Raw genomic sequence first — 27,980 nt, 5'->3', positions numbered from 1 at the left:
TTTATATAAGCACCTGATCAGTTTGTTGTCATCTCAAGGATGAAGCAAACTCCGCAGAACAAAATGTTCAAATACTTCAAAGAGACCAGCAATGGTTATTGAGGGGAGTGATAGAAATTTTGTTATAAAGGCTTCAATAAACAGACAAAGTGGCATTTTTTTTTACTGCCGAGGTACTGCGATCAGCTGGCAGCCTGTTTCAGCAGCTCCCACTCTCTCCTGAGTTTTTATTTTTTAAAGCTATTCTTTTAACTGTTGTGTGTTCCTGTTTTTCACATTGGCGTATATATAATGGAGTTGACAATTTTGAGGACAACTTTGTTTTTATTTTCTTTGGGCCACATTCCCATTGTTTACGCCTGAGATCAGCTGTTAGCTTTCGGTAGCTCTGTTGTGCCGCATCCCACCAAGCAATCTGATATTATACATCGGGTTGATGAAGAAGAGACGTGGGAAACACTTTGGCATGAGTCTTCCGGAGATGGAGGTACAGACCCGTAATCCCGTCCATCAGTATGGTAAATGTGAGATTCCTTGTCAACAAAGTAGATGATTAAGATGTGGCTAACCATGCTAACTCAGGACACATAAACATGGACGGTTTTCATTTAATCTGGGCCGACAAAACCAAGCAGAGCAGTAAGAAGAGAAGAGGGGTTCTGACTGTGTGAATGATAGATGGTGCAACTCTGGTCATTTAACTAAAAAAGAGACACTCTGCAGTAAGATCATTGCTGTTAGCAGGAAGGAATGTTTTTTGAGTTTACGTTGTGTTGACTTTTTAGCGGAAATTATCCCAAACTAAAACTGCATTCTTATTGTTGGTGATTTTAATATTCATGTGTGTTGTCCTTTTTTACCTATGGCTCAGTCCTTTTTAAACCCTATTGACTCTTAATGTTGTGCAGTCTGTGACTGGTCAAACGCAGAACCATTGATATGGTTTTATCTTATGGTTTACCTTTTTTAACCCAGTGATTAATGATCCAGTATTTGCTGAAACATGCCTGTTTTATTTCAGATTAACCTGTCTTGTACTAAAGCTAACCCCTGGGCTGCTGCTCCGCTCTGTCTTGTTTTTAACTCTTCCACTGGTGGTCAGTTTTTATCCAATGAGGATCTCAGCTCATCATTTTACTTCACCTGGGATACAGCTCTAAATTCTGTGGCTCCATTAAAAATAAGGCATCCTAGAAACAAGTCTGAATTCTGGTTAAATGATAATACTCGGGCTGCCAGGAGAGTGTCGCAGACATGAGCTGAGTGGAGCACAGATGGAAAACTGACAAATCACAGGTGTTGTTTCAAATATGAAAAGATTAACAAAAACAGTGAAAGACACCAAAAGAAAGCACCTATATTAAATGTTCACAATCCTTGTGTTTTGTTTAAAACTATCGATTTTATTCTTAATACTCCTCACACGGACTGTATTCAACCCTCGTTGATGCATGTGAAAACGTTTTGCACTTTTTTATTGAGAAAGTCCCTTCCACCAGTGCACAGATCTCACCTTCTGCTGATGACCACTCAGTTCCTGTGCCCTGCTCTGCTAGTTTTGACAGCTTTGAACCAGTGACTATTGCCTCCGCAGGAGGTGGTCAGTTATTTAATACCAACAAGTTCTTCAAATCATGCTATTCCTTCTTGATTATTTAAAGAGGTTTTCCTCACTGTAGGGCCTTTTGAATAGCAGTGTGTCTGGTGTAGTCGCTGAAAAGGCCAATTTCTAAACTGGTATTTATTTTGAAAATCTTCGAGAAGGTAGTCTACAATCAATTAATGGCATTATTGAAAGAACAGGACATTTTAGAGGTTATAAAGTCTTGTTTTAAATCTTTACACAGTACAGAACCAGCCCTTTTAAAAGTTTAATCATCTGTTCTTAGCAACTGACTCAGATTACTGTGTTATCCTTGTGCTTTTAGATTTATCGGCTGGTTTCGACACAGTAGACCATAGGATTACAGTACATCTTTAGACTGGTTTAGGTCCTACTTAGCCAAAAATACTTTTTGTGTCTGCCTTGGTGACCGTGTGTCTTCCTTTGCTCCTTTCTTGCGTGGGGTCCCACAAGGCTCTGTTTGAGGCCCTCTCCTCTTCACGCTGTACCTGCTTCCTCTTGGCTCTATTTTTAGAAAACATGGGATCTCGTTTCATTGTTATGTAGAATACCCCGATATATGTCCCGCTAAAGAAAAAGTACTCCAGTTGTCAAAGCCCTCTGTTTTCATGTCTGTATGAGACAAAAGCCTGGATGGCAGTGAACTTCAAATTCAGTAAGAATATACTAAGGTGATGTTCTTTTGAAGCTCCGCCTAGACTCCTCATAGATGTTGATCTCTTGGCCTAGTACATCAGGCCAACTGTTATACACCTAGGGGTCAAAGTGGATGCTGAACTAAAGTTAGAAAATCACATCAGGGCAGTTGTTAAATCCAGGCAGCTTGCTAAAGCCAATTCTTTCTTGGCTGCATTTTGAAATAGTAATCCACGGCTGGGTCACTGTAATGCACTTTATAAAAGAATCAGTGATTCTGAATCTTTTAGCTTCAGAGGCTACATAATACTACACATATTTTAACAGGCACATGAAAGTTTAACCACATTTTTCATTGTGCAAAGAAAGATTCTTCATAAAATGAAGAACATTATAGGGAACCCTGAGCATCTTCTTCATGAGACTGACAACAGAGTGTCTTCAGACCGAGGCTTCTTCAGATGTGCTGTAAGACAGACCGCTACAGGAGATCCTTCCTGCCCATAGCCATCAGCATCTACAACAGCTCTTTGAAGAAACCTGCATAATATGAGCTGCAACAGCATTTCATTTCCCTTTGGAATGATTAAAATATTTTTGAATTGAATTGAATTGAATTTCCTGTATTTTAGCCTCCCTGCACAGGCATTATCATTGTGTTTAAAACACATTAACTCTAGAAACTTGAAGGCATCTGTGAATCAACTTTAACTGAAGAGACATGGAAATGTACAGGTCCTTCTCAAAATATTAGCATATTGTGATAAAGTTAATTATTTTCCATAACGTCATGATGAAAATTTAACATTCATATATTTTAGATTCATTGCACACTAACTGAAATATTTCAGGTCTTTTATTGTCTTAATACGGATGATTTTGGCATACAGCTCATGAAAACCCAAAATTCCTATCTCACAAAATTAGCATATCATTAAAAGGGTCTCTAAACGAGCTATGAACTTAATCATCTGAATCAACGAGTTAACTCTAAACACCTGCAAAAGATTCCTGAGGCCTTTAAAACTCCCATCCTGGTTCATCACTCAAAACCCCAATCATGGGTAAGACTGCCGACCTGACTGCTGTCCAGAAGGCCACTATTGACACCCTCAAGCAAGAGGGTAAGACACAGAAAGAAATTTCTGAACGAATAGGCTGTTCCCAGAGTGCTGTATCAAGGCACCTCAGTGGGAAGTCTGTGGGAAGGAAAAAGTGTGGCAGAAAACGCTGCACAACGAGAAGAGGTGACCGGACCCTGAGGAAGATTGTGGAGAAGGGTCGATTCCAGACCTTGGGGGACCTGCGGAAGCAGTGGACTGAGTCTGGAGTAGAAACATCCAGAGCCACCGTGCACAGGCGTGTGCAGGAAATGGGCTACAGGTGCCGCATTCCCCAGGTCAAGCCACTTTTGAACCAGAAACAGCGGCAGAAGCACCTGACCTGGGCTACAGAGAAGCAGCACTGGACTGTTGCTCAGTGGTCCAAAGTACTTTTTTCGGATGAAAGCAAATTCTGCATGTCATTCGGAAATCAAGGTGCCAGAGTCTGGAGGAAGACTGGGGAGAAGGAAATGCCAAAATGCCAGAAGTCCAGTATCAAGTACCCACAGTCAGTGATGGTCCGGGGTGCCGTGTCAGCTGCTGGTGTTGGTCCACTGTCTTTTATCAAGGGCAGGGTCAATGCAGCTAGCTATCAGGAGATTTTGGAGCACTTCATGCTTCCATCTGCTGAAAAGCTTTTTGGAGATGAAGATTTCATTTTTCAGCACGACCTGGCACCTGCTCACAGTGCCAAAACCACTGGTAAATGGTTTACTGACCATGGTATCACTGTGCTCAATTGGCCTGCCAACTCTCCTGACCTGAACCCCATGGAGAGTCTGTGGGATATTGTGAAGAGAACGTTAAGAGACTCAAGACCCAACACTCTGGATGAGCTAAAGGCTGCTATCGAAGCATCCTGGGCCTCCATAAGACCTCAGCAGTGCCACAGGCTGATTGCCTCCATGCCACGCCGCATTGAAGCAGTCATTTCTGCAAAAGGATTCCCGACCAAGTATTGAGTGCATAACTGTACATGATTATTTGAAGGTTGACGTTTTTTGTATTAAAAACACTTTTCTTTTATTGGTCGGATGAAATATGCTAATTTTGTGAGATAGGAATTTTGGGTTTTCATGAGCTGTATGCCAAAATCATCTGTATTAAGACAATAAAAGACCTGAAATATTTCAGTTAGTGTGCAATAAATCTAAAATATATGAATGTAAAATTTTCATCACGACATTATGGAAAATAATGAACTTTATCACAATATGCTAATATTTTGAGAAGGACCTGCATTTTGAAAAAAATACTAAATATTTTTAAGCTTTGTTTTTTTTTTTTTACTTGATTTGCACAAACCATAAATGCAAGTAACAAAAGCTTTGTGGAAAATCCTTTATAAACATCATCGAACTCAAATATTGGATTTTCTGTGGTGAAAATACATAGAACAAGTTAATTTGCACCCAATTGTTTACCCAAGAGAAGATACCTCTCTTCTCTCTGGGGCTTAACATCGTGTTGACCTCTTTTAGATATCTGATGCTCAAGGTCTATTTTATCTATGTATTGTGAACTACTTTCTCAGTCTTTGAAGGGTTTAAAAAGTCAGTGTTTTCCTGTTTACAGCAGGACATGCAGTCTGAGACACTGGTGTGGTTGTATCCTCTGTCCGTTCTCAATTCTTGCAAGAATTAATAAAAGTGTCACTTTGATTTCCATCGTTTTCCTTGTTAAGTGAGTTTATTAAGGTGCATTTTGTTTTTTCCATTAACACCTTGCATTCTGTATTGCATTTACCGGTCAGATCCTTTTCAAAGGCAAGTTGAATTAAACAAGCTTTCCAGTTATGTGACATGCTTCTTATGTGCTCGCTGAACACATTTTTCAAAGTGGAAAAATAATTCTCACACAAGGCTGTGAAGGCTCCAAAGGTTAGGGCAGCCTTAAATGTTATGAGGACACTAGGCATTATTTGGCAGTGTAAAGTTCTCTTTATGTTTTAAAATGTGTTGACGGGCAACAGCAAACTCAGCTTTATTTATTTGGGTTCCTGTTAGTTTAAGCAGGGGTTTCATTTTTTAGGGTCCAGGAATTAGGTACTTTCTGGATTAGAGAGGCAATAATTTCCATCAATGTACTGTACTGTACTGTACTCTCCTTCTTTCTCTATCCCTTTGCGTGCAGCGTAGCACTGAAAACTTTAGTCCATACCCACCTGCTGTGTGGGCCCCACCCCGGTCCGTATAAATTACGGTGAGACTGGACAAACGGCTACCATTTTTTTCTTCAGCGACAGCCCAAGAATAGCACTGATACCATGACTAGCGTCGGCACTATCCGCTTTTGCCCGGCCAGTAATACCGTCTACATTATGGGCTACGACCTGCATGCCATCTGCGAATGCTGGCTCGGTCGAGATCACGCAAAACTAGCCCTGACCTGCAGTCCACCTGCCCTTCCCGCAGGCGTTTTCTTCCGGAGGAGAAGCAACGGCGGCTAGCCATTATCTCCTCGCTAGAAGGGGAATTTCCCGTAGTGGACCAATGTTCCCTCACTGAGACATTGGGCATCTTCGATGCTGGGCGGGAATCAGACGATTACGCCCCGGAGACAGCGATTGATATCTCCACGGCCTTCCTCTGGACGGAGGACGCAGAGGCAGGTGCAAAATCAGTCCAAACTGAGGGCCTCCTGATGTCGGCGACCACCCCACTTCTGGCGATGGGCGCACTTGTTAGCGCGCTGCCGGATATCATCGCTAAAGTAGCTAAAGGTGTCCTGTTCCCGCGCCTTTAGCCCAGCATCCGACTGATTACCTGGCGGGAAAATTCACACCAGCTCATCCAACTCCCCGAGATCCGGTTTGGCCCTGTTTCCTTGCGGTAACTGCTTACCTGTCGGGAGTGGCGGCCGAGCCACTTCAGCTGAAGGCGCTAGTCTCCACCTTCACACCCATCACGAGGGTGGAGTCCCTGACGGATCAAGGTTTTCCCCCAGTTCCTGCGTTGGAACCCAGTCTGTCGGCAGTTTTTGGGGTTAGGTCGGCCCAGCGTGTCGGACGACGGCCTGTGCCACCCTCCCCCAGCGATCAGATCATAGCCAGACTGACAAATCGCTCCCATCAGTGTGCCACTCAGGTCACTGTTGCGACAAACAACACCGCCTTCTTAGCCTACTCCATTTCCAAGAAGGCTCGGGAGATGGAGCTACCACTGGAAGATGTGGAGGAATTCTGCAACTTTGCGGACACCATCCTTAACCTCTGTGCGGCGTCGGCTGTGTGCCCCTCCCGCATCGCTGGCTGGCAGACCTTGCTACAGCGACAGATGTGGCTTTGGTTCTCCTCCTCCATTCCCAATGATTTTAAAAGACAGTTACTGGAGGGACCGATCAGTCCGGATGGGCGGTTCGGTCCTCATTTCCAGTCTCTGCTGGGGCAGATGCAGACCTCTCAAGAGGAGCTTGAACGAGTCAGGAGACATGGGTCTCTTAGTCGCTCCGGCGTCCATTCCTCCCATACCACCGGCCGCTGGCGGGATAGCCGTGGTCAGCGGCATCAGCAGAGACCCTCCACGGCCGCTGTTGCAGCTCCCTGAGTTCCTCCGCCCACTGCTCCTTCTACTCAGCCGCAGCAGAATTGCAGAGGTCGGCAGTTGGCGTGTGCCTGGTCCAACCCTCCGCAGGAGTCACGGTGGAGATTTAAGAAATGACTGGTGGGTGGGGGGTGTGTAAAACTGCTGATTGTTTTGAAATAAAACACGGAATTTTCTCTAAGAGCAAGTTTCCAGTTTTATTCCGGCTCAGCCAGATCGTATGATCCCGCAGTGCATTCCTCACACACATCCTCCGCTACAAATGACAACCTTTTAAACATCTGTTTAAGAGGCCCCGCGATGTCACAGTTTCTAAGCATCCTATGCTGCTTCGGTAGAGCTGCGCTTGCTGCCTTCTCCCTTCTGTCCTCCCCAGCTGTCAGCGGGTGAGATCACAGAGGATGCACAGAAGCAGCTCCCTAAGAAGCGGCGCACCAGTGATGGCCCCGCTGAACACCAAGCTGCGAGCCTGGGTGAATATCCCCCTGGTGAGACTGGTTTACAGCCCTTTCCATCAGAGCCCCCCATTGGTTACCTCCAGTCAAAATCCAAATCGGGTAACGGCGGTAGGGGCTCTAGCCTGGCTTGTATCCATGAGCACCATGGCACGGCAGATAAATGCACGCCCACTCTCATAGCATCACTCAGAGTGGCGGCACGTATGTTCCCTGGACAGGTGGACGGACAGACTGATCAGCAGAGGTTACACGCTGCAGTTCTTGTCACACCCCCCACCATTCAGAGGGATTTTGGAGACAGTCCTCCGCTCCGCACTTATGTCAGAACTGCAGGAACGCCTGATAAAAAATGTAATTTCCAAGGTTCCTCTCGGGGAGGAAAACACAGGGTTTTATTCTCAAAATGTTCTGGTTCCCAAGAAAACAGGAGGAATGAGACCAATTCTCGATCTGTCCCTGTTTAACAAAGCGATCATGGAGAGACGTTTCCACGTGCTGACAGTCAGACAGGTGATGGAGAACATTCGCCAGAACAACGTGTTCACCTTCATAGATCTGAAGGATGCTTATTTTCACATCACCATCATCCCGAAACACCGCAAATATCTGTGTTTCGCTTATCAGGGGATCTCATATCAATACAACTGCCTGCCGTTCGGTTACTCTCTCGCCCCACGCTCGTTCTCCTGCTTTTGCTGGCTCGGTCCAGAGAAGAAGCGGCGGTGCAGACAAAGGCGCTGTACATCTGACAGTCCTGGGGTTTTCCATAAACTGGCAAAAAAGTTCTGTTTTCCCATCCCGGATGATCGTTTACCTGGGGGGGGAGTTAAACTCTGCCACACTGAGAGCCCGGCTCTCACACCCAAGAACAGAGGCGCTGTCAGCACTTCTCCGCCATGTCAAACCTCACAGCGTAGTGACAGCTCTGTCACTTATGCGATTATTCGAAATGATGTCAGCAGCTCACGCAGTTGTTCCGCTGGGTCTGCTCCATATGAGACGTCTTCAGAGATGGTTCATCCACCTGTGCATAGATCCTGTGTGTCAGAAGAGGCGGATGATTTCAGTCCCTCCTTCAGTGGGACCCGACCTGGCCCATTGGGGAAATCGCCGCATCCTGTCAGAGGGAGTTCCCCTCAGCAGACCTGCATCACACGTCTCAGTGTTCACAGACGCATTCCTGTCGGGATGGGGAGGAAGGTGTCAGTCTCAGGCGGTGGGAGCACAGTGGCCAGACCACATGTCTCTCCACATAAACATGCTGGAGCTTCTCACAGTGTGGAAGGTGACACAGCACTTTGCTCCTCTGCTGCGGGATCAGCATGTTCTGATCCACACAGACAACAGAGTGGCAGCAGCCTACATAAATTGCCAGGTAGGTGTGTGCTCGGCTCAGCTGCTAAACATTTCCAGGCGGCTGCTGCGCTGGACACGCATGAACCTGCTCTCCATCAGAGCAGTGTACATCCCTGGCGTCCTGAACAGAGGAGCGGACATCATACCCAGAGGTGGTCCTCGTCCAGGGGACTGGAGTCTCCACCCCGAGCTGATTGATCAGACCTGGAGCAGATTTGGGAAAGCACCAGTGGATCTTTTTGCCACACGGGAGAACGCACAATGCCAGTTGTGGTTTTCACGGAGCCCATGGGAGGATCCCCCGTTAGGAGTGGACACCTTTGCTCACAGCCCGTGGCCAAAAACTCTCCTTTACGCTTTTCCTGCAGTTCCTCTGATCCCGCGGCTCCTGGATCGAGTCCGAGAGGAACAGCTCTCAGTGATTCTCGTAGCCCCCGAGCGCAAAAGCGCGCCATGGTTCTCGAACCTGCAACAGCTGGTGTCAGGTCGTCCGTGGCAGCTGCCGTGGAGAGAGGATGCAGTCCTCCAGGCGGGAGGGCGATCAGGAGCGTCCCACAGTTAGGACAGCGCCTCTGGTTCTGGCCGCTGAACGTGACAGACAAAGTAATTATGTATTTAGGCTTCTTCTAGCACGGCACTTTCTCTTGCTTTGGTGGCTGACACTGTAAGTAGCCTCTTTTCCACCACACTCACTCCACAACTCCATGAATACTTCTTCAGTGCGCATGGCCAAAATGCACTTCGTGGCACTATTCACAAGCTGGACAGCTGTTTGGGGATCCATTTCTTCTGACTGTACCATCCTGTTAGGTGGCTCAAGAATTGCCAGAATCTTCTGCACAATTAGAGCTTGAACTATAACCAAGTGAAACTGATAATTAAAGCAGTGCACATATGGGATTTCTCTGCCATGTTCCTCTTGCAGGAGTGCTTGAACCCCACTCAGTTTCCCTGACATAAGATAGGTTGATTTTTTTGTCTGTCGTCAGGCCAGCTTTTCTTATTTCCAAGATACGTGTCTGTGTGAGTTTTAGCATCACCTGCTTCTGCTGTTGCAATTATCAGTAGACTCTTTTTTTATAGCATAAGTGTCATCAACAAAGCGTAGTACAATAGAGAGATTTTCAGACCCTGTTGGATCTCTGGTTCCATCCGCTTTAACTTTGTAAAAAGAGTTGCTTATTTCCTCAACAATATGCTCAGTCACCAGTTGACTCATGAGTTGCAGGAGTTTATTTTGAAACTCATGGCGTGTGTATATTGCATTCCTGGGCATAGCAGGCATTAATTTTGCCAACTCTGGGTCTTTTTCTATGGTATACTTAAACAAAGATCGGAATAAACCACAGCCAGTCTGTCCCATTGATTCCCATGCTTAGAAAAAGTCAGAATGCCAATGATTGATCTCACATAATATCTGTTGTGGGTCAGCTGCTCTTGCATCAGAGTTGTGATTTTGAAACCAGTTTCAATGCGCATCATTTTCTCTTTCCAAAGGCCCTCACACAATAGGTCTTTTAAAGGAGTCATGCTTGTTCAGTCCTTTATCTTTTTCTAAGGCATGTTTCCAATCTGTGAAGCCTATTTCTTTAAATGCTAAGTCAGATGATGACGTATGAGAAAAAAACTGTATGCTGCATGTGTTTTTTAGTGAATATTCTAACCATGATCTGTTTTGGTACCATGCAGAAGAATGTCAGGATAATTTTCAAGGCGCACTTGTTTAGGTTTATCCACCCAAAGGTCATCTGTATATGTGAGATGCATGCTGCTACTGCCTTCCGGTGGTGGAGTGTCTGACACTGCAGGCTGCGGCGACTGTAGTGTCTGCGAGCAAAGCGGAGGAACGGAAGTGCTTGCGGCCATAGCGCCTGGTTGCATTGCCTTGCTAACTAACAGGTCTGCTCCAACCTTTGCTGCCGCTGGTGAAGTATTAGATTTGCTCTATTTTTGTTAAGTTCTAATGTCCATTTTGGCATCTACAATTTCTAAGTGTCTTCTTCACTGCCTTCAAAAGTCCCATTTAATAGGCTACAGCACCCTCTGCTGGTTGTCTTGGGTCAATACATTGCGTAGTTGCAACTTAATCTTCACGGGCGCTGTAATATGTCTTGGACGGGCCCAAATTCTTGAATGGGTGGGCTCAGCCCCACCCATTGTCGGATGTGACTGCTGTTTCATTTATTCTGTGTAAAGCATTTTGGTCCTGTGGCTGTGTAAAGTGCTCTATGAATAAAGTTAGTATGGTACAGAAAACAGAAGACAACCTCAAGAGTATATTCAAAGAAAATCCACCTGTTTCCTTCAACGATGAGTGGTCTCTCTGGAGGTGTAGTAGATTTAGAGGATACACCTGTGTCAGACGGTTCTTTCGATAGGAGGGGTGAGGATGGGCTAGTGGGAAGGGGGATGAGAGGGAAGGAGCCAAACACATCACTAGTGTCCGGGATGTCGAGTGCTTTTCTCCTCCGAGACACTGCAGGACTGGCTATACTGGCTTGGCCTGGAGACTCCAAGACATTGCCATGGTTACCTGAAACAGGAAACACAGGTGAAGAAGGGAATTTTAGCTTGTCAGCAAAACAAAATAGATCAGAGGGCTGGATCTCAAATGTGTCAACTAGGCACAGAAGGTCCGTACATTTGTGTTGGCATTTTTTATATGTCATAACAATCTCATCTGTGCAAAAACCGTGCACTTTTTAAAGTCTTTTTTAAATCGTGCCATATTTGTTGGGAAAATCCATTTGTGTGTAACCCGAGTGAAAATACTCTGATAATATTATAAAAGTATATATTATATTATAAAACATTCTGAATAAATCTCTTCCAATTGGGCCTCGTAATTATTTACCCCATGACGTCACGCTGTCAGTGTAATGTTGCGCAGCAAATCAAAAGGAATAAGAACTGGTAGTAAATTGCTATCGGTAGTAGCAAGAGGGGTGTTGTTGACACGGCACTGCTGTGGGCATGTTTGCCATTTTGTGCTATTTACATCATCCAAAAGTGACTAAAACTAATGTGAACTGATATTTAACTATAGGAGCCAACTACCTGAACCATAGAGCGATAGATCGATTCTTTAAATGTGACTTTGACTACAGAATTGGTTAGTCACGCTAGCATTAGCTCAAATCCCATCCGTTATTATGGGTTAGCCTAGCCTAGTCACTACACTCGTTTGTATGGAGTGGTTGGCATGGTCTTCTATGCCTGTTTCTCCTGAATATAACTAATACTGTAAATTGATGTCACTGTTAAACCTTTATTTATTTACTATTTGACATGTGAGAATTTGCTGAATGTAATTAATTTAATGCAACATCCAAAACTTTAATATTTGTTGATGCTATGCATGTAATGAATTTATGGATGCAGATTTTTATTTTTTGTTATTTGAGTTGTGAAATATTTTGATATAAGAGAGATATATCATTGATTCAGGCTGAATTTATATTTTCTGAACAGTTTATATCGATAGTTATACTGTTAATTTGTCAAATTTAGCATGGCTATTTTTGTAATGTTTGTGATGATTTGTGTGCTCTGGAAACTTAATTGGTCCTGTCCTTTTTATATAGGTCAGGTTTTGATGGCGGGCTAGAAGCCCTATCAACTCTCCAGGATAACAGCCTGATGAATTTCCCCTGGACTTCAAATGAACTGAACCTACTCCACTTTGTTGGTCTGGTAGAAAACTCCCTTGAGCAGCCACCCTCTTGTTTTTTTTTCATTCTGCTCTCAACAACATTTGGCTGAACAGTTCATCCACTTATACTCTCGTTCCGTTTTCAATACCAATTGACAATTCTCCCCTCTCTGGGCATTACACTGGGCCTATAAGCTAATTACGTCCTGGCATCTGGGTACAAATCTGAACTTTTGCGTTACATTCAGAAAGAAAATATTCAAAACATTGCATTTAATTGAAGTAACTTTGAACTGATTAATTAATTCTGAATTGACCAACCGTGTTTTGTATATGACTGGCCATTCTGTTTATTGTCTGTTTATTTTTCACAATATATGGTACAGTCTTGCACCAAAATATACTTTGCGTCTTTATGTCCTTCTCCTCTCCTATCTTCTGATAGTAGCCTATATCATAGGTGTGGTTGTTATACAATTTGAGTAACATAGAGGTTACATGTGGTTTTAGCATCACATACTGAGCTCCCACATGAGTTCAGTATGTGCGCTGCACTCATGAAATGAAAACTCTGGTAAATCCTCTCTGCCAATGCCAAAGAGTTTTTGATGGAGGCAGCATGATGATGCGGGGTGTGGTGGGTGCTGGAGGGGGTGGGGGTCTCTGTTATTAGAAGGCTTGGCACTATTAGGGCTAATCTCAGCACAGAGAAACAATAAGATGTAATTCGGTAATGAGAGCAAATCTCATATCTCCACTCTCACAGACTAACCTCTCCTCTCCAAGAGGTCAATGCTCGTCCCCAGAAAGTGGGGTTTATTACTCCTGTTACAACAAAGAAATACCAAACACCAATTCCCTTACTTCTTGTCTCAGGTATATATATCAATGGAGAAAAATTACTTTTTATAGCTCTTTTTTCCATAGGAACTCACCTATGGAGAACTCAAAGCTGATCGGTCTGTCTCCAATCTTACGGTCAATCATTGTGGCTTCAAACAATGAACCAAACAGCAGGAAGGTCTCACTGTCACCTTCAGCTGGCTGAACAAAGAAACAATAGCATTGTTTCAGTTTACATTACTTTCTGAGATACGTAGTTAGATTTAGACCTTATTCTAGAACTACACTTGAGCATGCAGAAGCAACTCTAAGCAAACATTACCATTACATGTACATACCTAGAAGCATTTTAATATGGGTTTAATACTTCTTAAAGTAAGTCACAAACTACCCTCCCATCTGGAAGGTTTTCTAAAAAAACATTAAACTGAAGCACTACCTAAGGAACAGGTAACAATTATAGATCAAAGCATTCAATATAGATCTTTGTTTTTTACAAAGATTTTCATCTTATACTGATAATTTCCTAACTTGAACTGTGGCACTATTTTGGTTCTTAACTTAACCATTCCCTAATTGTCATGTTTTGTCTGCAGCTTTTTCTTTCCCAGTAACTTTCTGCTATGAAAGGATTCCTTTGCATTTGAAAACATTCAAAAGGTTCTCAAATAGGTTCTGTATGCTACAGTCTTGTCTGTAGTACACGGTAATATACGGAAAAAGAAGGTAATTATTCATAGTAGACCTGCTACCTGGTTTAATTCAGGGACTCCTACTTAATCTGGAAAAATTGTCTACTGTTGTATAAAAAGACACTTCGCCAAGCTATAACAGCTTATTTCGCATCACTAATAGAAGATAATGAGAATAATCCTAGGTTTCCTTTTAGTACAGTTGCTAAATTTTCACAGAGTCATAGCTCTGTTGAGCCATCCATTCCCTTAGCTCTCAGCAATGATGACTTTATGGGATTCTTTTTAAATATAATTGATTCTAATAAAAAATAAAATCATTGGTATACTCCCAAACATGATTACTTCATCCTCAGTAAGTCAGACAGCTTTGAAGGTAACTGTAGAACCTGATCTGTGTTTGGACTGCTTTGATCCAGTGGAGCTTCCCGAGTTATCAAAAATATTAGCTTCATCTAAACCTTCAATTTATATGTTACACCTAATCCCAACCAAATTATTTAAGGAAGTGTTCCCTCTGATTACCAGCCCCATTTTAGATATGATTAATCTATCCTTAGTTTCTGGATATGTACCACAAGCTTTTAAGGTAGCTGTAATTAAATCTTTACTTAAGAAACCTTCGCTTGATTGAGATGACTCAAAAAATTACAGATCTATATCCAATCTTCCGTTCTTATCTAAAATTCTTGAGAAAATAGTTGCTAATCAAATGTGTGAGCATTTACACAGCAATGGCCTGTTCGAAGAGTTTCAGTCAGGCGTCAGAGCTCATCATAGCACTGAAACAGCTCTGCTGAAAGTCACTAATGATATTATTATGGCCTCAGATAATGGACTTGTGTCTGTACTTGTCCTCTTAGATATCAGTGCTGCATTTGATACATTGGATCACAATATTCCCTTAGAAAGGCTGGAATATGCTGTAGGGATCAGGGGAACAGCGTTAGGCTGGTTTAAATCTTATTCTTCTGTCAGATTCCAGTTTGTTCATGTAAATGATAAATCATCTTCAAACTTCAGGATTAATTGTGGAGTACCACAGGGTTTGGTGCTTGGGCCAATTCTCTTCACTATATATACAGGGGTTGGACAATGAAACTGAAACACCTGGTTTTAGACCACAATAATTTATTAGTATGGTGTAGGGCCTCCTTTTGCGGCCAATACAGCGTCAATTCGTCTTGGGACTGACATACACAAGTCCTGCACAGTGATCAGAGGGATTTTAAGCCATTCTTCTTGCAGGATAGTGGCCAGGTCACTACGTGATACTGGTGGAGGAAAACGCTTCCTGACTCGCTCCTCCAAAACACCCCAAAGTGGCTCAATAATATTTAGATCTGGTGACTGTGCAGGCCATGGGAGATGTTCAGCTTCACTTTCATGTTCATCAAACCAATCTTTCACCAGTCTTGCTGTGTGTATTGGTGCATTGTCATCCTGATACACAGCACCGCCTTCAGGATACAATGTTTGAACCATTGAATGCACATGGTCCTCAAGAATGGTTCGGTAGTCCTTGGCAGTGACAAGCCCATCTAGCACAAGTATTGGGCCAAGGGAATGCCATGATATGGCAGCCCAAACCATCACTGATCCACCCCCATGCTTCACTCTGGGCATGCAACAGTCTGGGTGGTACACTTCTTTGGGCTTCTCCACACCGTAACTCTCCCGGATGTGGGGAAAACAGTAAAGGTGGACTCATGAGAGAACAATACATGTTTCACACTATCCACAGCCCAAGATTTGCGCTCCTTGCACCACTGAAACCGACGTTTGGCATTGGCATGAGTGACCAAAGATTTAGCTATAGCAGCCCGTCTGTGTATATTGACCCTGTGGAACTCTCAACGGACAGTTCTGGTGGAAACAGGAAAGTTGAGGTACACATTTAATTCTGCCGTGATTTGGGCATCCGTGGTTTTATCTTTTTTGGATACAATCCGGGTTAGCACCCGAACATCCCTTTCAGACAGCTTCCTCTTGCGTCCACAGTTAATCCTGTTGGATGTGCTTCGTCCTTCTTGGTGGTATGCTGACATTACCCTGCATACCGTGGCTCTTGATACATCACAAAGACTTGCTGTCTTGGTCACAGATGCGCCAGCAAGACGTGCACCAACAATTTGTCCTTTTTTGAACTCTGGTATGTCACCCATAATGTTGTGTGCATTTCAATATTTTGAGCAAAACTGTGCTCTTACCCTGCTAATTGAACCTTCACACTCTGCTCTTACTGGTACAATCAATGAAGACTGGCTACCTGGCTGGTCCAATTTAGCCATGAAACCTCCCACACTAAAATGACAGGTGTTTCATTGCCCAACCCCTGTATGCTTCCAATAGGTAAAATTATCAGGCAGCATTGGATACATTTTCACTGTTATGCTGATGATACTCAGCTTTACTTATCCATAAATCCTGATGTGTCCAACCAGTCAGATAGACTACAGTCATGTCTTGAAGACATAAAAACCTGGGTGACTTTAGAAAGACAGAAGTTGTCGTCTTTGGAACGGAGTCTTTGAAAAAGAAACTGTTTAGTCAATCAATTAATGTGGACAGCATTAAACTTACCTCCGGAAATAAAGTTAAAAACCTTGGTGTTATTTTTGACCTGGGCATGTCATTTAAATCCCATATTAATTAAATTTCTAGGATTTCCTTCTTTCACCTCCGGAACATTGCCAAAATTAGAAATATCCTATCCGGAGTGATGCATGCATTTGTTACTTCAAGGCTGGACTGTTGTAATTCTTTACTATCAGGATGTCCACAAAATGCAGTTAAAAGCCTTTAGCTGATCCAAAATGCTGCAGCAAGAGTTCTGATGAAAATTAAAAAGAGAGATCATATTTCTCCTATTTTAGCTTCCCTTCATTGGCTCCCTGTTAAATCCAGAATAGAATTTAAAATTCTCCTCCTCACATATAAAGCCCTTAATGATCAGCTCCATCATACATCAGAGATCTGATTGTTCCATATATTCCTAACAGAGCATCTGATGGGTCTCCTTAGATAGAAAAAACTTTTTAACCAATTTGAATAATAAACTGAATCTGACTGCACTGTTGGATAATTAGGATTAGTTAGAATGCATGTACCTGACTTGAAATGTGTACAATTCGATTGAATTGACTTGGTAAAATACCTTGAGACAATGTGTTTGAATTGGCGATATGTAAATAAAACTAAACTGAATTTAATTCAATTGAGTTGAAACTGTGGTTCTTCCTCCCATCCCACATGTGCACCAACCTGCTTAGCTTGGGGACAGAGATCCCAGCTCTGCGGTAAACTGCACCACTTCCCCAATGTGTGCCGCTCTGTGCCTGCCCCCACAAATCCCCGGCACTACTCATCCTATTCATCAAGCCAGACCCACTCTGTGGGCTCCAGTGCCAAGCAGTATTAGTGGTGCATGGTGGAGTTGGATGGCGTATATCTGCCATTACTGTTGGAAACCGCCACGTCTGCTCAGCAAGTCCAAGGTCCGGCACCTCTTTCCTGGAGGTCTTGTATGGCTACTGACTTACTAAAATCAATGGCACGGTCACCTTCTCTGTATGCTATGACTCCAGAACTCTCCCGGCAATCTCGTTGGATTTAACCTCCAATGTACTCTGGGCTTCTCTGTGACAGGCAACATGGACACCACCATACTGATGGTGACCCCACCCTGGCAACAATCTCGCTGCCTTTGTGATCTACATAGGTGTTTTCCGTTACACACAGATGCCCTTTGGCCTCAGCTCTGCCTCCAACTGCTGCCAGAAGGTAATGGACTCCATCTTTGTCGATATCAAAGGCGCGGTTGTCAAGTTGTGGTGCTTGACATCATCGCTTGCCACAACATCACACTGAATAGAGAGAAGTGCGTCTTTGCAGCACCTGTCATTGAGTTTGTGATCGCTGAGTTTGTGATCGCTGATGGTCTGAGTTCGCTCAGTTCTAATGTTGATGCCATTCTGCACCTCCCTGGGCCCTCCTGCCGAGTGCAGCTCTCATCATACCTGGAAATGTAGGCCGTCTGCCTGCTGGCTTTAATTGCAGCTTTCCTCCCAACTTGTGCCTGCCCACTCTGACCTGCAGAGCCCCACGTTCATGACCTGTTATGCATCCAACACTGCAGAGACCTCGTCTGGTGGCCAGGCAATTGACAGAGACATGGAGGCGATGGTAAAAGACTGCACAGCTTGCATCACCGGTGGTATGTTTGACCCGTCCCTACTGCTGCAGCCCCAACCATGGTCATCAACTCCGTGGACCCATATTCAGGTGGACATCTGTAGTGAACTCTAAAGAGTCTTACAGCACCAATGCATCCTCCTGGTGGCTTATGACGTCTATTCCAAATGGCACAAGGTTCTATCTGTTGGGTCTGTCACTACTGGTGTGGTTACCGACTTCCTACTGTGGTGTGCCCGACCACAGATAAGGGGGCCCCAATTCATCTGGGCTGACTTCACTGCCTTGGAGGAAAGTAGAATCAAAAACCTCAGAACCACCTTATATCACCCTTAAGCCAACAGTGGTGTAGATGGGTTTAAACAAACTCTAAAGAATGGGCACACGTGATGGATGGCCTCCCATTTTCATCAGCACTGTGGAGCACTCTGCTTCATTACAGAGCAACACTACGACAGGGTGTTTTCCAGCCCTCCTAATGCTAGGACGTGAGCTTCAGCTTCCTCTATTTCCTATGCCCTCCATCCAGCGCCGCCCTCTCTGGGGAACAGAGTAACACAGCAACAATGCTGCATGAAGCAGCAATTTAACAAGAAGCATCAGGTAAAACGCATCATGTACGTAATGTCAGACTGCGCCTGGACCAAGCGATGCCATCGGTCCTGCAAGCTGCTCTCATCCCACTCTGCAAAGCAGCAGATCACGGAACAGTTGGGGCCAGCAACCTTTTGCTTGGCTGACAGTTTCAGGTGGCATGCCAGCCGCCTGAAGCGGGTGTCCCCACAGTCCACCACTGAGGGAGCTACAACTAACCTGCACCAAACAGATGTAGATTCCCTATTACAGAGCCAACGGTTCCGGCCACATGCTGTATCCACCTGAACCAGATGCACCGGTTGGGCCTTTGCAGCTTAAAGGTAGTACACGGCAGGTAAATGTCGTACATGGCAGATGCTGTTAAACAGTGTGGTTATGTCAGCTGTAAAATATGTGTGTGCAGATGAGTGGGGGTGACAGATGTTAAAATACACCTCTGTTTTCTGCAAATGACTGAATATAACACTGTATAACAGTGTCTTAGTCACTTGTTACAGAAATCAGCAGCAAAACACAGCAGGAATGCCATTCATTTTGGTGCTCTCAAATGTATCATCCTTTTCTGGAACAATAAAATATTTTTTCTTACCACTGGAGGAGGATCAACAGGCAGGACCTCTGATGCCCCTGCTTTGCCTTTGTCATCCTCAGCTGCCCCTGTCCCTCCTCCTGCTCCTCCTACAGGAGTCTTTGCATCCTTCCCACCAGCTCTCCCTGCTTTTGCATCTTTCACAGGTTTGATCATCCAACTGAGTTTGGAATCCGTTCCTGTGCCCCCAGACAGGATCTCCACCGCCAGCTCTAAATAGACCCTTCCCCTAAAATCAAAAGACACAGCTAGGTGTATGTTAGTGAGCAGAATAATTTTTTCAGGTAAATGAGGCACTTCTTTCTTCCTTTTAGTTAAAATGTGAAGAAGAATAATGTTTTGTTTTGAACCTGAAGGAAACTCCCTCGCCAATGCCCTCATTAAGTTCCCCCATGTCATCACCCAAAGAGAAGTTTCGAGCTGAGCCATACAGGTTAATCCAAGCTGGGCCGAACGTTGGTAAAAACCCTGAAAACAGTAAGAAAAAAAAACAAATCACCATGATTAATCCATGGTATATCTTTTTGGGCCTGCTTTCATCTCTCACTTAATTTATCCTCACCTTTGTCACCATCTTGTTCATTGGAGATACATCTTAGGTCAAAGTAATGGGTTCCTATAGCAACATCATTCATGCTTCCCTCATCCCAAACCTAAAAGGAAAATTATTCTAAAATTATAAGGAAATTGTACCAGTGTACATTTAAATCCATTTTTCAGAACTGTAAATAAATATGTAGTAGCAGACCTGGATCTTTAATCTCTGACACAATGGAGGAAACATTTCAGTGAAGACAATCTGCTCGTTCCACACTGGGTCTGCTGAAGATTTCTGAGTGGATGTGCGACCCTGAGCGAAACAAACACCACTTTACACTGATGCTGTTTGATCATCGTTTTTCATTGAGATGTGTAACATCAGCCGATTTTTCTCAAGCATGTTTTAAAGTTAATATGGTAAAACAAGAAGATGCTAGTTCTAGAACCCACCTGGTTCATTTTTGTATTATCTGGAGTGTCTGCAACCATAACCTGTGTTTAGTTTAATTATGGACTTAATTACGAAGTGTGTCAAATGAATATCGAGGATTCTACATTTGACCTTCCAAACACTTTGCTCTATAAGGCTGAGTTGTATTGCCTTTGCTTCACAGTCTTCCCGCATCAAAGCATCTTATGTTGTGAAGTCTACCAACAAATGGCTTTGCCCGTATACAAAATTTAGTCAAACATTTTCTTCCACTTTGAGGTCAGGTTGTAAATGTAGCAGCTCCCCTCAGATGCCACCTCTACCAGGGTCATTCAATGGAAAGAAGTGGCTCTGCCGGTAAATAAAGATTGTGCTTCCCTACATCGATGGAACGAGCAAACCTTCCACTTCTGCGTCAACAGACTGGAAACCAGGAGAAATAGGTAAGACAAATATGAAATTAACAGAAAAACGTTACGAACCCTCAGTATACTGTTTCCAAGTTATAAATTGACTCTAGCGATGATGTGTTTGTTTTGAATCATGAGAGAATCCATTTTAGGAAAAGGAATAATAATTTAAGTTACCTGTAGCTTTTCTAAAACATTTTTTTTTTTGTCTTTTCATCTTAGAGCAATGGTTATTCAGGGACTTACTGAAACAATTATTCTGTAAGTGAACTCCCAGTCAACATCACCCCTCGGCCTTCTGATTCAATTTCCTGACCAAGTGTGTGACACAGGGCAATAAAGTAATTAGAACTCTCTCAGTCCCCCTCCAAAAAGAGGACATACATAGGTTCATGAACAGGTGAGACCCCCAGGGCCTGATGAATATCAAAGTTTGCTGGTTTCTCATTGCTAATACGTGCTTCTAAAAGGAAATTCTAGTTTTTGATTTTGGTAAAGTCTACAGACACAGCGTCCCCATGTCAGACATCACTGACTTATGTCCACAAGAAACAGTGCAATGAATAGCCAATATGGTAATTGGACCTCTTTTTTTGCATTTCAGTGTGCTGGCAATAAAAATCAGGTTTAGTTTCACAGTAGTCAGAGCAGAGACATCAGAGCTGTGTACATCGTCAAGCGTCAAGTGTGGTACAACTAAGAAAGGTTTAAACTTGTTACACTGAAAATACTAGTAGAACTCTAGTTTAAGCTTGTTACATTGAAAATACCAGTACTGACAAGAAACATATGTCGGTGCATATTTCAGAAAACGAAGAAATTGCTCCATCTGCTTCTAATGATTCACAGAAGTACAATGACATATTTAAAAGTAGGTAAGTAAGTATTCATCTTTAAGAAATCATTAAATGCATGTGAATGTTCTCTAATATTGTTTTATATATATACATATATATATATATATATATATATTGTTTCTTTGTCATAGAACCCACCACTGATGACCTTGAGGATTTCATCTTGACACAATCAGAATATGGTAAGTAAATGTTAAATGCAAAAATATTTTATAGTTAACCCTTGACAATGTTTCAATTTATAGATTTGATGAGAGAGGTAAACCCGAATGATCAAGTTGGAGAATTCAGCGGCTGGAATCGACAGTCAAAGTTGAGAAGGCAAATTATTTTCAAAAAAGAAATACCAACAACAACATCTGAACGTTCTTCTAACAAAGAAGTTATAGCTGAATCTTTAAATACCCCTCCGCCAATTATCATTATTTCCCCTGAAAACACACTGGATAAGTTACCAGTTGCTCCCGGGCCAGAAAGTAAGCCCTAAAAACTATTTGTTTTCTTTGAGGGTGAATGTGCATTATTAGAGACTTGTTTTAAAACCTCAGATAAAACTGTTTACAGATTCGACAGAGAACTCTCTGGAAGAAACAGCACCAGCTGATCTGATCAAGCAAACTAAAGCCGAACTTGGAATACTGCCATCAGCTGTCGAGCAGCAAGGTGGGTAAAAATAAATAAAAACAACAATATATATATATATATATATATATATATATATATATATATGTGTGTATTTTAAGCATAGTTCAATAAAATATCATATAAATCTGTTTACAGATACACCCAAAGATGCGACACTGAGGCCGTCTACCAGAAGGTCACTTTTCAAAGATCAGGACAGCGTTCAACAGAAATGCATCGGTCCTGTACAAGAAGCGAAATCTGGAGGTTTTATCGCACAGATTCGGAGTAAGATAAAAATTCGTTTATAAACCTACAAGTAATAAAGTTATAGGGGTTAACTTCCCCCTTAAAAAACTTCGTTCGTTCGTTCGTCGTCTTCCGCTTATCCAGGACCGGGTCGCGGGGGCAGCAGACTCAGCAGAGACGCCCAGACGTCCCTCTCTCCAGACACCTCCTCCAGCTCCTCCAGGGGGAGCCCTAGGCGTTCCCAGGCCAGCCGAGAGACATAGTCCCTCCAGCGTGTCCTGGGCCGTCCCCTGGGCCTCCTCCCGGTGGGACGTGCCTGGAACACCTCCCGAGGAAGGCGTCCAGGAGGCATCCGGTATAGATGCCCGAGCCACCTCAACTGGCTCCTCTCGATGTGGAGGAGCAGCGGCTCTACTCCGAGCTCCTCCCGGATGGCCGAGCTCCTCACCCTATCTCTAAGGGAGTGCCCGGCCACCCTACGGAGGAAGCTGATTTCAGCCTCTTGTATCCGTGATCTCGTTCTTTCGGTCATGACCCAAAGTTCATGGCCATAGGTGAGGGTAGGAACGTAGACCGACCAGTAAATTGAGAGCTTTGCTTTTCGGCTCAGCTCTCTCTTCACCACAATGGACCGGCACAGCGCCCCCATTACTGTGGCAGCCGCACCGATCCGTCTGTCGATCTCCCGCTCCATTCTTCCCTCACTCGTGAACAAGACCCCGAGATACTTAAACTCCTCCACTTGAGGCAGGAACTCCCCTCCAATCGGAAGAGGACAAGCCACCCTTTTCCGGTCGAGTACCATGGCCTCGGACTTGGAGGAGCTGATCCTCATCCCAGCCGCTCCACACTCGGCTGCGAACCGCCACAGCGCATGCTGTAGGTCTTGGCTAGAGGGGGCCAGCAGGACCACGTCATCCGCAAAAAGAAGAGACGAAATCCACTGGTCACCAAACCAGACCCCCTCCGGCCCTTGGCTGCGTCTAGAAATCCTGTCCATAAAAGTTATGAACAGGACCGGCGACAAAGGGCAGCCCTGCCGGAGTCCAACATGCACTGGGAACAGGTCCGACTTAGTGCCGGCAATGCGGACCAAACTCCTGCTCTGCTCGTACAGGGACCGGATGGCCCCTAATAAAGGGCCCCCGATTCCATACTCCTGGAGCACCCCCCACAGGGCATCACGAGGGACACAGTCGAATGCCTTCTCCAGGTCCACAAAACACATGTGAATCGGTTGGGCAAACTCCCATGAACCCTCGAGCACCCTGTAGAGGGTATAGAGCTGGTCCAGTGTTCCACGGCTGGGACGAAAACCACACTGTTCCTCCTGAAGCCGAGGTTCGACTATCGGTCGGACTCTCCTCTCCAATACCCTGGCGTAGGCCTTACCAGGGAGGCTGAGGAGTGTGATCCCCCTGTAGTTTGAACACACCCTCCGGTCCCCCTTCTTATAAAGGGGGACCACCACCCCAGTCTGCCAGTCCAGAGGCACTTGAAGAGGCGTGTAAACCATGACAGCCCTACAACATCCAGACACTTGAGGTACTCAGGGCGGATCTCATCCACCCCCGAAGCCTTGCCACCGCAGAGCTTTTTAACCACCTCGGTGACTTCAGCCTGGGTGATGAAAGAGTCCAACCCCGAGTCCCCAGCCTCTGTTTCCACCACGGAATGCGTGATGGCAGGATTGAGGAGATCCTCGAAGTACTCCTTCCACTGCCCGATAATGTCCTCAGTCGAGGTCAGCAGTCTCCCGCCCCCACTATAAACAGTGTTGGCAAAGCACTGCTTCCCCCTCCTGAGGCGCCGGACGGTTTGCCAGAATCGCTTCGAGGCCAACCGGTAGTCCTTCTCCATGGCCTCACCGAACTCTTCCCAGGCCCGAGTTTTTGCCTCTGCCACAGCCCGGGCCGCAGCACGCTTGGCCTCACTGTACCCGTCAGCCGCCTCAGGAGTCCCACAAGCCAACCACAGCCGATAGGACTCCTTCTTCAGCTTAACAGCATCCCTTACTGCCGGTGTCCACCACCGGGTTCTGGGATTGCCGCCACGACAGGCACCGCAGACCTTACGGCCGCAGCTATGGGCAGCAGCATCGACAATAGATGCAGAGAACATGGTCCACTCGGACTCTATGTCTCCAACATCCCCCGGGATCTTGTCGAAGCTCTCCCGGAGGTGGGAGTTGAATACATCCCTGGCCGAGGGCTCTGCCAGGCGTTCCCAGCAGACCCTCACTATGCGCTTGGGCCTGCCGAGTCTGTCCGGCTTTCTCCTCCTCCAGCGGATCCAACTCACCACCAGGTGATGATCAGTGGACAGCTCAGCCCCTCTCTTCACCCGAGTGTCCAAAACATGCGGCCGAAGGTCTGATGATACGACAACAAAGTCGATCATCGACCTCCTGCCTAGGGTGTCCTGGTGCCAAGTGCACTGATGGACACCCTTATGTTTGAACATGGTGTTCGTTATGGACAATCCGTGACTAGCACAGAAGTCCAATAACAAAACACCACTCGGATTCAGATCGGGGAGGCCATTCCTCCCGATCACGCCTCTCCAGGTGTCACTGTCGTTCCCCACGTGGGCGTTGAAGTCCCCCAGCAGAATAATGGAGTCCCCGGGAGGGGCACTATCCAGCACCCCCGACAGGGACGCCAAGAAGGCAGGGTACTCTGCACTACCACTCGGCCCGTAGGCTGAAATGATAGTCAGAGACCTCTCCCCAACCCAAATGCGCAGGGATACAACCCTCTCATCCACTGGGGTAAACCCCAACACGAGACGGCTGAGCTGGGGGGCAACAAGCAAACCCACACCAGCCCGCCGCCTCTCCCCGTGGGCACTCCAGAGTAGAAGAGAGTCCAACCCCTCTCAAGGAGATGGGTTCCAGAGCCCACGCTGTGCGTGGAGGCGAGCCCGACTATTTCTAGTCGATATCTCTCGACCTCCCGCACAAGCTCAGGCTCCTTCCCCCCCAGCGAGGTGACATTCCACATCCCTAGAGCCAGCCTAAGCATCCGGGGATCGGGCCGTTGGGGTCTCCACCTTCGTCCGCCACCCAATCCTCTTTGCACCGGTCCCTCACGGTTCCCCCTGCAGGTGGTGGGCCCACTGGGGGATGGCCTCGCGTCTCTCATTCGGGCTTGGCCCGGCCGGGTCCCGCGAGGAGCAACCCTGCCACCAGGCGCTCTCCGACGAGTCCCGACCCCAGGCCAGGCTCCAGGGTGGGACCCCGGCTCCGCCGTACCGGGCGACATCACGTGCCTCGATATTGTGTTCTTCATGAGGGGTTCTTGAACCATTCTTTGTCTGACCCATCACCTAGAACCTGTTTGCCATGGGAGACCCTACCAGGGGCATTTAGGACCCAGACAACATAGCCTCTAGGATCATTTGAGCACTCAAACCCCTCCACCACGTTAAGGTGACGGTTCACCTTAAAAAACTTGTTTATTTTAAAACTATTATCGTTTATTTATGAATGCTGTGCTGCGCAGCATAAGGTAACTTTATTTTATTCTGTTTTTTTACAGAATATTTAACCCCGGCCAAAAGACAGCGACTCTCTGTTCTGCATACCAGGGCGACCCTCGTGAGAGGTTTAATGAGCGGTACGTTTTAATTCATACCTACTGAATTAATTTGAATTCCCCCTTTTTTCAGCTTTAATTTGTTTATTTCAATATATATATATATATATATATATTTTTTTTTTTGTTGTTGTTGTTCATTCTCTTTACAGAGGTAACGTTGATGGTAGGACAGATTGGTTCCAGACCTGCACATCAACGTCGCAGAAAAAAAGTTTCTACAGCCGCACGGATCCGTCGAAATAAGGTCTCATCTTTAACGCTTCTGGCTGCATTTCTGATTCTGTTACAGAAGCAGTTTGGTGACATCAAGGGGATTTTAAACTGAAGTGATCACTGTGGGGTTTTTTTTTTCTGTAGGTTTGTTTGATTTTTCTTATGCTCATATAAATGGATAACCGAATCAGACTTGGCCTGGATGAAATAAAAAATGTAGTAACTGAGCTTAACGAAATCCCTATACCTGCACATGTTTTAGAGGATGAAGCATCTCTTGTTAACAACCACAATGAATATCAGCACGGTGACTTTTTAAACTTAATCAATCAGGCTCTTGAAGATTTAAATAGAGCACCGTCTCCACTCAGCATTCAGCAAAATGAATCAGCTGACTTACAAAATCCTACAACATCACACAATGCTGATCAGCATGGGGGTCATTTCAATCAGGAGATAGCGGTCAGTTCTGATCAAATAGGGTGAGATCATCCAGCGGTTGTTGAACGTGAATGTTTTAATAACCATGAAATAAGGAGACCTTTTACCATCCCGCCACCCTGTCCGGGGAACGTTCCGGATCTAGCTGCATTCTATACAAACATCATGCATATTCTCATTGAATTAGCCGACGCCGCAAGATCTTTAACCAGACGTAACGACGTTGCGCAGCTGGAATTAGGGGGTGAAAATCTCAATTGTCACGTCACATTTACTGTTACAGATGATGGAAATATGATCCTGCCTGCTTTTGAGAACTTTCTAGATGATTTAATACAATCGAATGCAGATGTACCTGTAGATAATAACCTGGAATTTGTTCTTCAGGTTGTTAATGAGCCTGCAGGAGGGGTGAAACGTAAGGCTACAGGAACGTTAGACAGTGAACTAATTAATAAGAAAATGCGTCATCTGTATGTTATAAATAATACCGATAATCAGTTATGCTTTGCAATCTGCCTCGCACACGTCTCTGACCCTGAGCTTACGGATGACTGTGCTGTAGAACTGGGGAGGAGATGGCAGCATCAGGCAGGCCTCGATGAGCAGACAGCAGTTACTTTTAGTGATATTGGTAAATTTAAAAACATTCTGAAGAGAAAAATTGTAGTGTTTCACAGAACCACAGGCTCTACAGCTCTGTGTAAATTTGAGACCAGTTTCCCTGATTGTTCAAACCCTCTGTTTTTGCTATTATTTCAAGGTCATTACTATGGGATAAAAAATCTCAAAGGTTTTATGGGTTGCAGATATGTCTGTGGTTACTGTTACACCAGCTATGAGAATGCAAACACACACCATTGTGAAGGTTATTGTTCAGTGTGTCAGACATATAAATGTATGCAAGAAATTAGCAATCCTGTAACCTGTACAGGCTGTCAAAGAATCTGTCGTAATTCATCATGTTTCAGTAGACACAGAGAACCGCGCAACAGAAATAGTGCTCACCGTCCTATGAGTGACTGTGAGTTGGTAAAACTATGTAAAGTATGCAAAAGGATATACATTATTCCAATCAGTAAACCGAATAAACCACACATGTGTAATGTAAAATGCTGTATTTGCGGTGAAAATGTACCTCCCAGCCTAGACATTACATGCGATGATCATAAGTGTTACATTCAGCCTTGCAGTGCAATTAATCAGCTTGATGATAAACTGATTTTTTATGATTTTGAATGCCTCATCAATGAGAGCGGCATGCATACGCCCTTTCTGGTCTGTGCTAAAACGTTGAAAGGTGATGAATGGCACGCTTATGGGTTAGACTG

General features: G+C 44.8%; 2 protein-coding genes across 4 annotated transcripts in view; one reads left to right on the top strand and one right to left on the bottom strand.

Annotated features, from left to right (window-relative positions):
* fer1l6 (fer-1 like family member 6) overlaps window positions 1–27,980 on the bottom strand; it is a 101,639-nt gene that overhangs the window by 51,893 nt on the left and 21,766 nt on the right. Inside the window, exons 10-15 of the mRNA XM_047370648.1 lie at window positions 20,035–20,136; window positions 19,849–19,939; window positions 19,637–19,754; window positions 19,287–19,515; window positions 13,307–13,415; window positions 11,015–11,252 (exon numbers count right to left, since the gene is read on the bottom strand). Of these exons, the coding sequence (XP_047226604.1) occupies window positions 11,015–11,252; window positions 13,307–13,415; window positions 19,287–19,515; window positions 19,637–19,754; window positions 19,849–19,939; window positions 20,035–20,136 (887 nt within the window). The remainder of the gene's footprint in view (window positions 1–11,014; window positions 11,253–13,306; window positions 13,416–19,286; window positions 19,516–19,636; window positions 19,755–19,848; window positions 19,940–20,034; window positions 20,137–27,980) is intronic.
* LOC124871093 lies at window positions 27–27,220 on the top strand. Of its 3 annotated transcripts, none has more exons than XM_047370093.1 (8): window positions 27–518; window positions 20,541–20,699; window positions 21,475–21,541; window positions 21,655–21,705; window positions 22,088–22,186; window positions 22,304–22,435; window positions 25,936–26,013; window positions 26,145–27,220. In XM_047370093.1, exons 3-8 carry the CDS (start codon window positions 21,505–21,507, stop codon window positions 26,318–26,320), a joined length of 573 nt encoding a protein of 190 aa, XP_047226049.1. In that variant the 5' UTR covers window positions 27–518; window positions 20,541–20,699; window positions 21,475–21,504; the 3' UTR covers window positions 26,321–27,220. The 3 variants fall into 3 exon arrangements, with proteins under 3 accessions (XP_047226049.1, XP_047226047.1, XP_047226048.1); XM_047370091.1 differs by having other exon boundaries at window positions 20,541–21,371; window positions 21,475–21,537; XM_047370092.1 differs by having other exon boundaries at window positions 20,541–21,541.

Source organism: Girardinichthys multiradiatus, chromosome 7, assembly GCF_021462225.1.
Source record: "Girardinichthys multiradiatus isolate DD_20200921_A chromosome 7, DD_fGirMul_XY1, whole genome shotgun sequence".
Taxonomy (NCBI): Eukaryota; Metazoa; Chordata; class Actinopteri; order Cyprinodontiformes; family Goodeidae; genus Girardinichthys; species Girardinichthys multiradiatus.
This window is presented reverse-complemented; position numbering and strand designations above follow the sequence as displayed.

What these genes read in the sequence shown, in the direction of transcription:
- LOC124871093 (XM_047370091.1), top strand. Translation starts at nt 21,239, where the DNA reads ATGGTAATTGGACCTCTTTTTTTGCATTTCAGTGTGCTGGCAATAAAA. An exon ending in GTGTGGTACAACTAAGAAAG is followed by an intron (nt 21,372 to 21,474) that starts GTTTAAACTTGT and finishes TGCATATTTCAG; the next exon opens with AAAACGAAGAAATTGCTCCA. An exon ending in CGTGAGAGGTTTAATGAGCG is followed by an intron (nt 26,014 to 26,144) that starts GTACGTTTTAAT and finishes TTCTCTTTACAG; the next exon opens with AGGTAACGTTGATGGTAGGA.